General features: G+C 39.9%; 1 protein-coding gene across 3 annotated transcripts in view; it reads right to left on the bottom strand.

Annotated features, from left to right (window-relative positions):
* Positions 1-14980, bottom strand: part of AGMO (alkylglycerol monooxygenase) — a 202078-nt gene that overhangs the window by 172497 nt on the left and 14601 nt on the right. For all 3 annotated transcript variants that reach the window (XM_049798760.1, XM_049798761.1, XM_049798759.1), the window contains exon 3: positions 9186-9337. In XM_049798760.1, coding sequence (XP_049654717.1) covers positions 9186-9337 — 152 coding nt within the window. The remainder of the gene's footprint in view (positions 1-9185; positions 9338-14980) is intronic.

Raw genomic sequence — 14980 nt, 5'->3', positions numbered from 1 at the left:
CTCCAAAGCTAAATTCTGCACAGTTTGAAAAGAAATTTCAAAAGAACTATCTGAAATTGCAGAGTACTATAGGTCTTCATAGTGCCTATTAGCTAAAGTGCTGCTTCTGAGCAGTGATGCAGAGAGATAGTGTTCTGTGCATTTCTTTTTCCATGCTAAAACTATACAGACTGACAAACTGAGCAATAATGACCAGGCAATTTTTACTAGCACAGCAGGAGAAAAACAACTTCTTTTTGTAACAGAAAAAGCACAAGCATCTCAATGGGCCATCTGTTTTAACAATGCCTTTTATTTCTCTAGGCCTCTGCTTCTACTTTAAAACTTAGTGACAAAAAATAATTACCATTGCTGCTGTTTGACAAATTATATGATGTGTACTTTTTACTCTAAATCTAATTCCTTACAATCACATTTTCATATCACAAATTAAAAACTGTTGTTACATTTGGTACCTTTTATTGCTGATCTGCTGATTTGAATAGATTGGCCAAACATGAAAGGGACAAAAAAATGAACCTTGCCCCTCTTTGAACATCCCTCCAGCCCAGGACAAAGCCCTCTAGCAAGGCAGTGTGCAAAACTGCTGTATGAGAAACCAAGAGCTAGCATCTCCAAAGTCACTGCAATTGGTTTAGGAAATAAATGTTTAAAATGAGCCTGGATGAAGTGATTTGTGTGCTACTTATTCAGGAAATAGATATTAGCGAGCATTTTTATGTTTCCCTCCAATTTAGTAAGAAGCCTTTAGCTGACATAAGTAATAACATGGCTTAAAATTAGGTGAAGGCGAACAAGAATATATATTCTCAGGTGGGTTTTTCACTTACTCTAAATATAAGTTTCTAGCATAAGATACATATTCAAAGTGTAAGCAGAAACAAAAAAGGAAGAGAAGACGGACATAGTTGGACTTCTCTCCATGAACAAGTAGTTGAACTTCCAAACATACAGTCTCTTTCTTCAACTTATGAAGTCACTCTATTGAAGGCAGTTCCATAATATTTAAGAGGTCAAATAGTGTATAATAGAACTATTTCAAACCTTTTTTTCAGGTAAAACTCCATAAAAATAAAATCTTTAAACTATTGCGGAAGAACTAGTTTCTCCTTTCCCACACTGCAAAAAGGTTCACTTCAAAACTTGGATAATTCTAATTTTACTTTATGCTCTATAACATCTTAAGAAGTACAAGTGTTATGCACCATTGCATTGGTTTTCAGCAACACACTTGGAAAAGTATGTCAAATGAACTGTTTCTTCGCACAGTGAGTTAGATGCTTTCATACTCATGTCTCTACTCACTCAGACTAAAAAGGGATTATTTTTTTTCCTGTTTAAAATGCATACACACGGACTAGAGGGCAGCACTAGCCAAGGATACAAATGTGTGAAGACAGCCGACTTTTTGAATGGTCAACCCATGCTAATTTATAACAAACTTTCTTCTCCCACTTCATCCCATAAGATACTGTTTTATGTTGTTCATGTGCAATGACACTTGTATCAGATTAGTTTATTAGTCAGAAGCATGACTGTAATCACAACAGTCATGTGTGCAATGTATCAGTTTCTTCATTACAACCACCTGTTTAATCCACACTCTGTGCACATTTCCTGGGGATCTCAGAAGAGAGTCATTTCACAAATGACTTTCGGAATTCATTTCAAGCCTCAGAAAGTTTAGGTTTTACCACCTTAAAGAAAAATTTAGATGAAAAAGAGCAGAGATTTTCCCCAAGGTTTTGAATATTTAAGGATATTTATTTTACATTTTCTAATGTTTTACTGTAAAAGCATGTTACAAACTTGCTTTTGTGGAAGCAGAGCCAGTCTGTGCAATCAGGAACAATCCAGGCACTGCAGGTAGGAAAAAGATGAGATTCTACCCTCCAGACACTCATACGTACCTCTAGCTAATGCATATCTATATAGAGAGCCTTGAGAACGCCAATGTACTGTGTAAATCCTCAAAGCAGGATTTGAGTGATACTTAAGAGAAGTATTAACCTTGTGCTGGCCCCTTTCCCAACCATAAGAAAAGACTAGTAACAAGGAAAATGGAAGAATATGGTTTCTTTTTCATTTTGTACTGGGGAGTTTGCCAGATCTCTTCATGGTGGGAGCTTGAGAAAAGATAAACAGTGCTGAGAGGAGATGGAATTACCATCTGAATTTTTGGTATAAAAACTGTCATAATAGTGTCAGCTCACGCTTTCATGAATACGTATTTCATGATATTTAAAAGATACATTGTCTCTGGCATAGTCAAAAAAAATTTTTCAAAGATTGCTTTTATACTCATATCAAGGCCTAATTCGTAACAACCACAGAGATCCATCTCTCCTAGCATCCTGTGGCAAAGAAAAGCAATTACCAGATATTTACAGAAAACCTACAAGAATCATGGCATGTGTATAACGACTTTTCTCCTGATACCCTTCCATCATCCAAAGATAAGCCGCTTATGTCTTCCTGGACTAGATGTTTAACCCATACCATGGAGTTTAATTCCTCACCTATAGCAATGAGCCCTGTCCTACCGCCCACTACGTCATATTCCCACTCCAGAGCACATCCTACAGCACTTCTAAAGAGCCAAAAATCCATGGCCAACCACTTTGTCTGCTGTCCAACCTGTTGGCAGATTTGTTACTACCATCATTCTTAATAACCTCTGGCATTTCACATATGTATAAAATCTATTCACCCATAAACCTCTTTTGGATATTCAGAAATTAAAATTAAGTAAAAACTCTGTAGTAGATTTCCTCTTATTTCCATCTTCTGAGCTCTTCAGGTTATGGAGATTTTTCAGAAAGTCACTTACTATCTCACAGCTTCTAAAGTAGAACAGGAAGGGGCTTGTGATATCTGCATGTGCCACAATAAATTTAGCAGACTAAATGAGTCAACCTCACCTCCTATCAGGACATGATTCTTGCCAGTATACAAGAAATCAGTCTTTTAAACAACAGGAACTTATTATGAACAATAACAACCTGAAAACAATACAAGCAGGCTCCTATAATTTTACGGGACCCTAGACCACTCCACGTCAGGAAGCCCAATTGCAGCTGAGGTAGTTTTCAGGTGAACTTTCTCAACCAAAATATACACTTAAATGTCAGAAGGAATGGCAACATTTTGGTTTGCTAAGATTGACCATGGCCGCCTACAAATTCAGTGTCCACTCAGAAAATTACATGACATGTGGTAAAGGAGCACCTCTTAATTTTGAAAAGTAAGAGAAAGGTAAAAGACATAGTTATAAAAACAAGTGTATAGGAATAACAAATGATGTAGTTTACTTACAGTGGATTTGGAAGGCAAGGAATGAATCATAAACACATGAACTCTCTATTTATTTTCAATTCATGTTATGCTGTCTGCAGGTATTAGACCAGAATCAATCAGAAGATAGAACAGAAAATATGATAACCAGCTATTGCTTTTGCTATTTTTGTGAGGCAAGCAGAGTCAGCATTTTAACATCCTGCTCTCCCAAGCCTGTTCAAAAAATAAAAAAAACAACCGACAGAATGGCAAAAAATGTTTTCTCTAAAATTCACAAGAAGAGAATATTTTTCTCTTAATCACTGGGTATCAATTCCCTTTGCAATCAACACAAGCTGTGACAAGAAAAAGAGCAGAGCCTCATTCAGTCACTTGACAGTTCCCAAAGTTTTCTATCTTTCACTGGGGTGGAATTAAATTTGTTTCATGCTGGATAATCAATATGGTACTGAATTTCTAGCCAGGTAAACCGTGGCATTTTCCCACATGCAAGGACAAGCCTAAAAAACCACCACCACCCAATCCTCTACCCCTGCCCTCTGGATGGAGCCTTTGGCATATAAAAATACATTGTCATTTACTGTATTTCTAGGGGAATACAGATTTTCCTGAAAGGAAAACCTTGTGTCTCTGACCATGTTCCCAATAACAAAAGTCAGACATCATTTTATTATAATGAATTTCCCATAAATCTGAAATCCTTTAAATCCAAAATTATTTCAATATACTATCAATTCTTAATATAAAATCTACTTAACAAGTCCATTCTAATATACTGACTTCAGACAAGCACATTATAAATTGCAGATGAAAGGAGCACTTCAAAGGCAGGAATGGGTCAGATAAATAAATATAGCACAATCGTATGATTCCAATACATCCTCCAAAAATGAGCAATAAATGTAGATGGTGAAGAGACTTTGAGCCCTGCTGTCTTTTCCTTTAACAAGCTTGCAAGTTCAAACTCATCTCCTTGTTCAACAGTGAACATAGCATTGCACAGGTGTCGAAAGTGTTAACATATTGGGATTATTATTGCAGATTATGTATATAATTAGCAGAAAGAATAGGACTGGGTTTTACTGTTGCCCATTTGAGTCATTTTAATGGCATGAATCTTGAGACATTACCTTCCCCAATTTATCCACTCTGTCTCCTTATAAAAGAACGAATTACCTGTCTGTGCACTACTGATGCAGAAAATCCTCTCTGCTCTCTCTGAAGTCTCCAGTTTAACCCCTAGATTCTGTGCTAGCAAGGCTAGGTTGTGTTGCTTATGTACTTGGCCACTGGGCAGGACCACATGTCCTGCCCCATGGCTAAGCTGACCCATGACTACTGAACTGAGTTGAATCGTTTAAGAAAGAAACCCAACACAACCCTGTTTTTTAACATGGACTGTTTCAGTGATCTTATGCACATAGTCTCCGTGCAGGACGTTTTTTCCAGAACTGAGTGGGTAGTGAACTGCAGCACGGTGTAGGAAAGAGCAGCCAGACGCCTCTGAAGTCAACTCTGCTGCTGAAGAAGTTGTTCCATGAAACTGTAAGAAAAGATGCTTCCTGGGAGAAGAGACAGAAGCAATGTAAGTCATGGCTAAGAGAAACCCCCTTTTTTAAAAATTCTGCGAAACGAGAGATGAAGAGTTCACAAAGTTTCCAATTCTTGGACATCTTAGAAAGAAAACCTCCTCAACATCCTCAGGCGAGACATTTTGCCACAGATCTGAGGCATGGCTTATTGAGGGACAAAGCTGAAGTGAGTTTTCAGGGTCTGTTCTTTGCCCTCTGACCCTTCAGAAGCTGGCCTTGGACAAAAGGTCAGTCCTGTGGGGTGGGAGAATGTGAGAAGCTTGGAGTCTATTGCTCCAGAATATGCCTGCTGCAGTACAAGGCTTATTGCTCATCCACCATAAATAAATTCAGAATTATTAAGAGACACACCATTAACTCAAAATTTTATGTAGCAGCTGGGGAATCTGCCGAGGACATACTTATCAGTTGAGGTCTATTTTACGACCTCTGCACATAACTCAAACCATCAGCTCATATTGGCTCGGCCTTGCGCTGACAGGGACCATGTCACGTATCCCCCAGGGCAGCTGGAAGCCGCCAACGGACAATGGGGGCGAGCGGCTGACATGGGCCGCTGTGGCCCTGGCAGAACAATGCAGCTGCTGCGGAGGTTGGCCCTGCTGAAGGAAACGCGCTTCTCCCAGGTTGTCTGAGGGGAGGGACACTGAAGCAATGGAAATTCCCCAGCAGTAAAGGAGAACAAAAGAAGAGGTGTTGGAAGCTGCCGTTAAAAAGAGACAGGCTCCCTATACCTGCTGGCTGCCAGACTTGGTCAGCTTCTTCCAGGGCCTGAAAGAGGAGTGGATGGTCCTCTGGCTGACAGAAAACCACACTGCTCTGCAGGATGCAATCCCCCGGGAAGCGTAGGTGAAAAACTACTCCCTTACACAGAGGACCAGAGTTTCACGGTTCCCCACTATCGCACGTTGGGGCACGGGGTTGAGAGCACAGCCACTGCCGAGGGCCCCGCTCAAAGTTGGGGTGCCTCTGGGCCCGGCAGAGGCCCCCACACCAGAGCCGGCCATGAAACCCCCTGCTGCCCCGCAGCCGGGACCTGGGCTCCAAACAAGTGCGTCCCTCTTGTTTTTGCATGGATCTGGAAGTCTCTAGATTTCCTCCCCTGATTAAAAGGTGTGGCTGCTGAAGAAATTAGTTTACAGAGCCTCCAAATTCCTTACTGCCGTTGTCATATGTCTGCAACAGGAGTAACCGCGAGGCCAGGGCGTGGGGAGGGGTGTGCTGCACCACGGCTAGGGCTCGGCACTGCTCTGGGACCGCTGAATCCCCCTTTCTAGCAGCAGTAACTCTGCAAGGACTCTGCACCTGGAGAGGAAACTTGAGGAGTAATCCATACATGCTAGATTAAAATATCTGGTAAAAATCCCTCAAACCCACACATATCCTTCCCTGAAAAAAAGTTAAAGTAAAACCTGCGATTTTACAGCTTACTTTTCTTAGTAGTACAGCCATAACGGGTGTTTTTAACTGAAACAAAGTGAAAAGTTACATTGATTTATAAAGTCATTAAAATACCAGGAGAAAAAGCAGTGGCTAACCAAGTACTCCCATTGACTGCCACAGCTTTTGGATCAGGCCCAGAAGAATGCTGGAATAAGTGGTGAAACATTTTATTTTCTAACTTTTTAGTGGCTACTGCAAACAATGGAAAATACAAGCACATACTTAGAATAACTCTATCCTTTGCAAAATGAGATCACACCTAAAAATACTTCCTCTTGTTGCTGTATAACTTCAGTTTATGATAATAGCTATTACACACATATAGTGAAGAGGAAAAAATAGCTTCCCAAGTGCTGGGTAAAAACTTGATATTGTATCGTAGAGTTTCTGCTACAGAATAAACTTTAAAATCTGTTGATGATTCAGACTATTTATTCAGATATCAGAATGGACAATCCAATTACAGCATGGACAACATGAAATAAGGTAGTAAAAAGCCAGGGGCTTGAGTTATCAAATTACTGCTTGGAGACAGGAAAAGCTACGTGATGATGATGATGATGATGATGATGATTCTTTGTATCAAAATTATATCAAGTATTAAGAAACACCTGCAAAATGTATCTGAATTTTATTTTCCAGTTTGAAACAATTAGTGCTATTATTTACATCTCCACACATAAGCCCACACAGCTTGAATTTCCTGGGATATACATGTGCTATTAATTTTTAACTTTGCTCTAGGATCCAAGCCTGAATCACCAGGCCCTGTTACTTTCTAGCGCAAGGGTGTGTTTTGTCCGCTTGTACTACAGACTGTTCCAGTGCCCTGGCTCCTCAAAGTGCAAAGGTATTTTTCAGGAGTTTACGTTTTACTTTTTAAAACCATCTCCTACACTTAAATTTCCTTAGCAACTTCCAAAGCAGCTGACTTTCACAGCTGTGTTGCCGTGCTACGGATTTCATCATTGCTTGACCAGAGAAAAGAGTGTTGGTTAAGCTAAAATCTCCATTTAGAGTGATTTCCTACAATGTTGCATCAGTTCCCTGCTAAGCAGCACAGATCTAATAGCGAACAGTATTTCTGTAACCTGAAGAAGAGTAAATTAACATTTATAGATTAGCTCAGCACTGACCTTCTTAAGGCAACAGCAGCATTTTCTTATGCAGTTTCCTCAACTACATTACATACAGACAGAATTGGTCTAAATTCTAAATTCTAAAACTGCTGGCGAGATTCATTTCAATGTATGTAATCTCCTCAAAATACAGAAAAACAGACAAGAGTAAATGCAAAGTTGCTGCAAGAAGGGAAATACGTGCAATTGCTTTAGAGAGCACGGAGCTGACCCTACTCCCTTCTCTGCCAGTGGGAATTTTACCACTGACTCCAGTGAAAGTACAGCCAGGCTAGTGATTTTCTAACACTTGAAGGCAATTATTTTTATTTTAAAATGCAGGAATAGCCTCCCGCTCTGGTCCAGTTCTCAGCCTGAGGCTGTAGCCCTGCCAGCACTGTTAATGTCATTGTTTGCGAAGCGTATTCCCAGTCTCGCGTACACCCACGCAGGGCTCCCAGCTCCCAGCCGAGATGTCCCCCCCGCCGCATTGTTTCAGCTCCCCCTGTTTCCTCGCCTTCCGCCCTGTCCCCCCACCATTGTTGTCCCCCTGCACCCACCCTGCATTGTTCTCACGCCCGCCTGCCATCCCCACCCAGGAGGGACCCTTCCTCCCTCCCACTCCCCGCAGCAGCTCAGGCTCCTTTCTTACCTACTTCCATATATTCCGCTGACGTATTGGCATCAAAACATTTTCCCTTTCTGAAAGCGCATTACATAAGCTGTCGTTACTAGATCCCACAGCTTTTGTGAGCTGTGGGCGCTCTGCCTTGAGAAGCCCAGTCCAAAGTCTCTTAAACAACAAGAAGATTCTTATTTCATTGCTATGGACTCTAGATCAGGCCCAAAATTAGGGTTGATAGAAAGTGTTACTGCATTTTCAGATAGGATATAAAAGGCTAGAGCAAAAATACATTGTCACTATAGAACAGAAATATGTAATGAGACAGATACGTAGGGATCGATATTATTACATCTTCATAGTAAGTAAGTACAGAAATGACTGGCACGATTTACACGGGCTCCATTGTTACAATAAGTAAGAGTTAAATCCTTTCTAAACTGTGCTTTTGCTCCTCCATGTATAAAAGCAAGTAGGGTTAAAAATGTAGTTCTAAAAAAACCAAGGCAAGGCTCGCGTTTATGTAGTCAAGTGTTAATTGCAGACAGGATTTCTAAAATACCTTGTTCATACATGTGTATCTATGTCCATATATATATATAAAGTATAGAAATATGTTTATTCATTTACCAATTAGAGTGATTGAAAGTTTAAAAAGATTTTTAAAAACACACAGAAACAAATTAAGTTAGCCAGCTTTCCTGTCATTATTTCAGCCACCTTGCTTTTTTACTGCTCTCCGTTTTGTACATCCACAACATTCTTTTGAAATATTTACCTGTACTGTACTGGATTTTTCATACAGGCATACAGGGATACTACACCTAAATTTCTACATACTTCCTATTTTTCTCCTATGATACTTCACTTCCGCTGTGGTACTGCTTTCAAAATGATACTCCATCTTTTCACAAAATCATGTTTATTATACACAGTATGATGTACAAACTGTTTTCCATGCCTAAGTGAGTCTTTGTTAACCCTTGGGAAGAAGAGCAGCTATATATGCTTAGAGCAGATTAAGTATAGAAACAAAAACCAAATACCTCATTTTATTAATTAATAATTAATAAATTTTGTATTTTAATACATGAAAAACTCATTAACTCTTACCATGGCTTATGCGGTGAAAGCAGTAGTATGCAAAGTCCACTCCCAGGAGTGTCAAATACCACGTCCATGGTGAGTCCCAGGGCAGTTCGAAGAGTCTGTAGTTGTTCCATATGTAGATATAACTAATTAAGTCAACACTTCTGAATAAAACACTGAAATAAAGATCAAAAAAATTTTATCAATAATCTTCTCAACTTGAATTACAGAACCTTTCTACTATGTATTTACCATTTATCAGGTAGGAGTCTTTTTGTAACACATAAAACCAGTCTCCAAGTTCTGCAACTTCTGTCAAGTAATGCTACTATTGACTTCAATGGAACCTTTACTTAAGGTCTGCGAGGTTTTTCAAACCAACCGTCAGCCACTCACCACCCGTGTTGTGGTATTAGGCACCCTCAAAGGCTGAAGCACTCCTGTGCTCTGCAGTTGCTGTAGTGATCCTGCTCTCCCAAATCTGGAAGAAACCCATCCTTGCTAAGTCACAAGTCAGAAGTGACTGAAGTATAGCAGCAATTATGCTCAAACACTAATGTATGACATTAAAATACCTTGACTATTTCCACTGTAGGGAAGGGCATGGAAGGTGACAGGACTTTTAGGAGCAGTGAGATAGTCAATCTACTCAGCATATCACTTCACTTTAAGAGGATAAATGCAGCAGGAGGAGACAAAGCCCAGTGCCTTTGAAAAGAAGGGAAAGGGAAATTGGTAGAGAAAAACGGCAGGACTGCCAGAAAGGGGGAGAAAAAGCCACAAATTTGCAAAGACAGGAAAGCCACCAGTCAGCAGCTTTTATTGCTGCCAAGTTCCTGGACTACAGGGAGTGAGCATCTACCTCTGACCTAACTCAGGTCAGTGCTGAGACCAGGAGAAGGAGAATGAAAGTAGCTCTGGGATGGGCAGGCCAGATCCAGCAGTAACTCTCCACAGCTGCTTAGGTTAAGAAAAATTTGGGTTGCCACAGTCATACCTTCTCCTCAGTGCCCCACCACCTCCCACCTCGTTCCACTGATTTGGAGGATGAGCTGTGTCCAAACAAATTGCTTTGGTTTTGCTGGGTGAGTTTTTGGACAGACTGGTAAGTGTTAACCCCAGTGTGGCAGAGATGAGAGGCCGTGGGCACTGGGGTTGCCCAGGTCACAGTTGGCTTAGGTAGCTGTGAAATGGTGTCTCAGCTGCAGATTGATGTCTATTTAAACTGGCATTTTTTGTAGAAGAGAGTAGTGCACAGCATGATCCGCAGCAACTTCCTCACAGCCCCTCCTGCTACCCGCCTTTGCTGTGTTGCTGAAAATGTTTGTGGGACTGTGGAGAACTGAACTGGGGCAGCTTCTGAAAAGCAGCAAGCAGAAAAAAAGTAGGGAAAACTAACTAACTGTAGGAAAGTCACACATAACCTTTTTTATATATCAATGGATCAAATGCACCTCAGTTTAGGGCCTAAGAGTCAGAAATGGGATTATTTTTATTAGCACCATCACCTACACACAGAAAAAACTAATCCAGTTCTCAGATGTTTTGCTGCTGGTATATGGGGGGGGGGGGGGGGGGGGGATGGGGGGATTGGACTGAAATTATCAGCAGAACAACACCTTTGTCCAAAGTTGTGCAAGATTTTTAGTAATCTATAAATCACATTCATGGTTGAAGGAAGACTGAGGGATTTAGATTCAGGGAACTTCAAATGGAGATTGCAAATGGCGTACCTGCAAGACACTACTTGAATAGAGATGGTAACAAATTGCACATAGGTGTCACAGCCTTGCAAAACCTCAGCTAAAAGACTGTCACAGACCAACATCTTTCTTTCACTTTAGTCTCACCTGGAACTTCACCTTATATTGAACTCAGCTAAAATAGCCTCCATGCATCTCTCTGTCTAGGTCTGCTCATTCTTGTCTCAGTGCCACTTCTCAATGGTACTTCTTCCCAAACCCTGCCTTTTTTTTTTCCCCCCTTTTTTTTCAGCTAGATTATTTTTCACACAGTTTATGGCATGGCCCGCAAACACCTGAATCTGAAAAACTAAAAAAGGACATATACTCTTTCTCCTCTAAAGCCTTGTTTCACACACTTGGAAAACATCCCTGAGGACAGTCTGGCCATGCCTTGTACTTTTGGTTAGCTGCACTGAAACACAAGGGAACCTCAGCAAACATGGCTGTTTCAGCTTAGGAACCATCACCCAATTCTATGACTGAACTTCGAGGTTGCCTCCGTATTTTTGCAGAGATACCCATTCAGAGCTTTTATACTTCTGGCATTAGCACCTCTTCCCATAACAGTGTTTTGAATAAGGCTAGAAGGAAACATCTTGAGTTTCTGTGCTGCTAGCCTCTCTATTAACATGGAACAAAGTCAGCTGAAAATTCCAAGCTCCCAATACTAGCCTGCAAGCAGAATAGTGTCACATCCACCATTTTATCCCAAGAAGCTGAAGCATTACAAGGAATTGTTGTTTGGGAAGAAGAGAACTAATATATTTTCCACAGCCAGCTGCCACACCTTACCTGCAACTCCTTCCTACATTTACTACAATCATCCCAGTTTTTCTCTTGGACAAAACCAAAACACAAGAAAACCCATGAAGTTTCATTTTAGCAGCTGGCAGATGAAGAATTTCTCTTGACTAGCAATGACAGGTGTATCTACCACTTCGAAAACAACTTAGCTATGCCCAGAAGTTGGACCATACACACCTGGAACATGTTTAATTTTCATAAGAGCTGTGTTCTATAAATATTTTTAAAGAAGATTATATGTGACCAACCAGATTTTTGCAATACACCTCATGAGGCATCTGTAAAGTTCAGTATAAATTCTCAATCCCTTTCACAACAGGTCAGAAGGGAGCAGATATTATGCAAACACAAAGAACTGGGCATTTCTTAACATCTTTTCAATGACCAGGAAATTTAAAACACCTCTTGCAACATAGAGTATCAGTTATTATTAGGTACTGTTTTCTTACTTTATTCTTTTGCTTTTATTAACATATAATGCCTTTGCAGTACATCCAAAGATATGTGAACTGGTACATTTCCTCCATTTTTGATCAGCTTTCAGTATTTCACCCTCGAGTCCTTTTTTTTTTTTTCCAGAGGCTGAGGCCAAGGTGTAAAACTTGAGCTAACCCTGCAACACATTTTTTATATATGTGATTTGCTGCACATTCTTTCCTTCATGCTCGAATCACAACACTGCAGCACAAAACACTAGCTGATTACTGTAATTAATTTAGAGTAATCCATCATATCACTATGCAATGCTGGAGAAAGAAGAGCTGCTTAGCTAAGTATTTTTTTAAAATTTACAGTGTGATAGATAGGAAAGTCCAGAGCTTGCATTCAATTACAATTCTGAAAGTTCACTTGGAGTTTTAAAGGTTTATATTGCCCCTTTTTTTCTCCCTCAAGTTCCATTTTCACTTCTTGAAAATACTGAAGAGAACTTAAGAAAACTTTTTCCTCATTTAAATGTTAGGTTTTAACCATAAATATGACAGAAGCGGATAGGCAAGACTTTTGTCATCTAGTCCAATCCTCTGCATAAGGAGTAATAAATCCTAGAACAGACAGACTGTATAGAAAACCTTATTATATACATTGCACAGATTTATCTTCTTGGATTTTTAACATTTCTGCTGAAAATTTTCTTATTATGTGCAAAGTATGCACTTAGGCAACTGTTTTGACTTTGAGAGTTTTCGTCTCCTTGTTCCTGAAGTTCATACATACTTTACTCAAAGGTGATAATATTTGTTTTAATAAATCATTTCCCCCTTTCTCCTTCCACTGGGTCAGATTATCACTTCCTCTAATTAAAAAAGTCCAAGAAGGAAATTCTGGGAGATGAACTCTCCATGTGGAAATGAAGATCTACTTATGGTAGATCCCTACGGGATAATGAAGGAGGGAAAAGGTGGAGAAAATTCAATTGGAAGAAACGGCAGCCGCCCATTTGAAAGAAGACAAGGTCCTGTTTTGCTTCCTCCAACGCACAGATCAGCCTTAGAGCCTGAAACCAAAGTTTTAGGAAACCTCTTCCATGGTGGCCAGGACAGTCACCAAAAGGGAAAAGGGCCAGAGATAGTAGCTGCCGTCTCTCTTCTGTGCACGGAGAAAGATCCGTGTATCAAAAGTGAAGACCTCAAGGAAACCACCTCGGCTCTCGCCACTATTGCAGTCACTACCTCGCATCACACTGGGAACTGACCCGGGGCCCCTGAGCTAAAAACACAACTCTACAGCTGGACCTACAAAAGCACAGCTCTCAAGGGCTCTAACAGACTTGCATCCTTGGAGGTCAGACACAGAGGGAAACATGTTAAGACACCCTGGTCACAAGGTTATATTATCATTAAAAATAGTGAGATATTACTAATACAGTTTCCCTGGGTTAAATAAATTCAGTTCTTCTAGCCTGATTCAAAATACATGAATGTAAAGTTTCAAAATGTTGAACAAAGGCAGTTTCTCCTTGATAATTTGAAATTATTCAGACCATATATGTAACAGCAGGATACATGAATAATTAAATGCTCTGTAAGCCTTTGTTTCAGAGTGAAAAGCAGAAGGATTTCCATTTCCAAGGATACTCATAGAGCTTTCTTTTCCAGATGAAAAACTGGCTCCAGTCACAATTGAAATAAACATTTTGATAACATGATTTCAGTAAAGAGGAGAAGGGGGGAGGAGGTAGAGGAGCCTTGAGAAAAGGTCCATTTGCAAAACAAAGCAAACCTCCTGCAACTGAAATCCCTTTTTATTTCCTGTACAGGTGCCAGGTCTTGAACAGACACCCAATTTATTACCTTGTCAGCTGACTTATTAGGGTTGACACAAATCGAGCTGAAATATGCCTGACATACTGCAGTCAAGGCTTTTTTCACGCTTTAGCACAAAGCCAAACTTTCCACAAGGTGGAGGGAAAAGGAGAGGGAGCTGTGGGAGTTCTATTCCCTGTTTTCTATCATCAAGATGAATATGATCCTCTCCCATTCTTAATATGCAAAACCAGTCATGAAATAACCCAAGGCTAAAAAATAATTCACCAAAATGATACAGCTGGGAAATGATTATCAGGTTCTGGAAGCCCTTGATTACAGGAAATAGCACCTACATTTTGAGAAAATGTTCCCACCAGACACAAAAGCTGAATCAAAGCCTCTCCTCTTCCTCAGTATGGCTTTCTTGTCTAGCATTTTAGCCTAAATAATGCAAATCCCCAGTTCTCCTCAAGGAGAAAAAAAACCTATCAAATGCAAAATGAAGTAAAATGGAGGTGAATTTGGTATCCCTACTAGCAGTACTGTATGCAGTATTGCATAACATTTTGTCTGACAGAACTGACCTTTTCTTCACCAAACCTCTTCCTTTTGCACATCACTTTTTATCCTCTGATTTAAGACACTAATATTAATTTTCAGTAGTGGGTGAAATAAAACATGATACAACAGGTTTTGGAAGGAAAAGAACTAAAGTCAGTGTTATGCTTTTTTATTATTAAGTCCAAGTCCTGTCTATATAATTCAAGTCACTTCTTGTTTATCTTTGCACTTTCATACGTAAGTAAGCAACCAATTAAAAATCCAGAACAACTTCAATGTTTTCATGGGAAGTTCCACTGCCTTTAGTAATATAATCCATAGTAGTAACACATTCTACCCTAAGTTTACGGAAAGTCTTCTAGTAAATTTAATTACATGTGATCTTTAAAAGATGACAAATCCTAGTTTAAAAAGTTCAGTTCAGAAGCTGAGCTTCTGGCATTGTAGCTTACTCTTCTTTCTT

Source organism: Accipiter gentilis, chromosome 4 (genome assembly GCF_929443795.1).
Source record: "Accipiter gentilis chromosome 4, bAccGen1.1, whole genome shotgun sequence".
In the NCBI taxonomy this organism is placed as follows: Eukaryota; Metazoa; Chordata; class Aves; order Accipitriformes; family Accipitridae; genus Astur; species Astur gentilis.
Note: the sequence above shows the minus strand (reverse complement) of the source record. Positions and strands in the feature narration are given on the sequence as shown.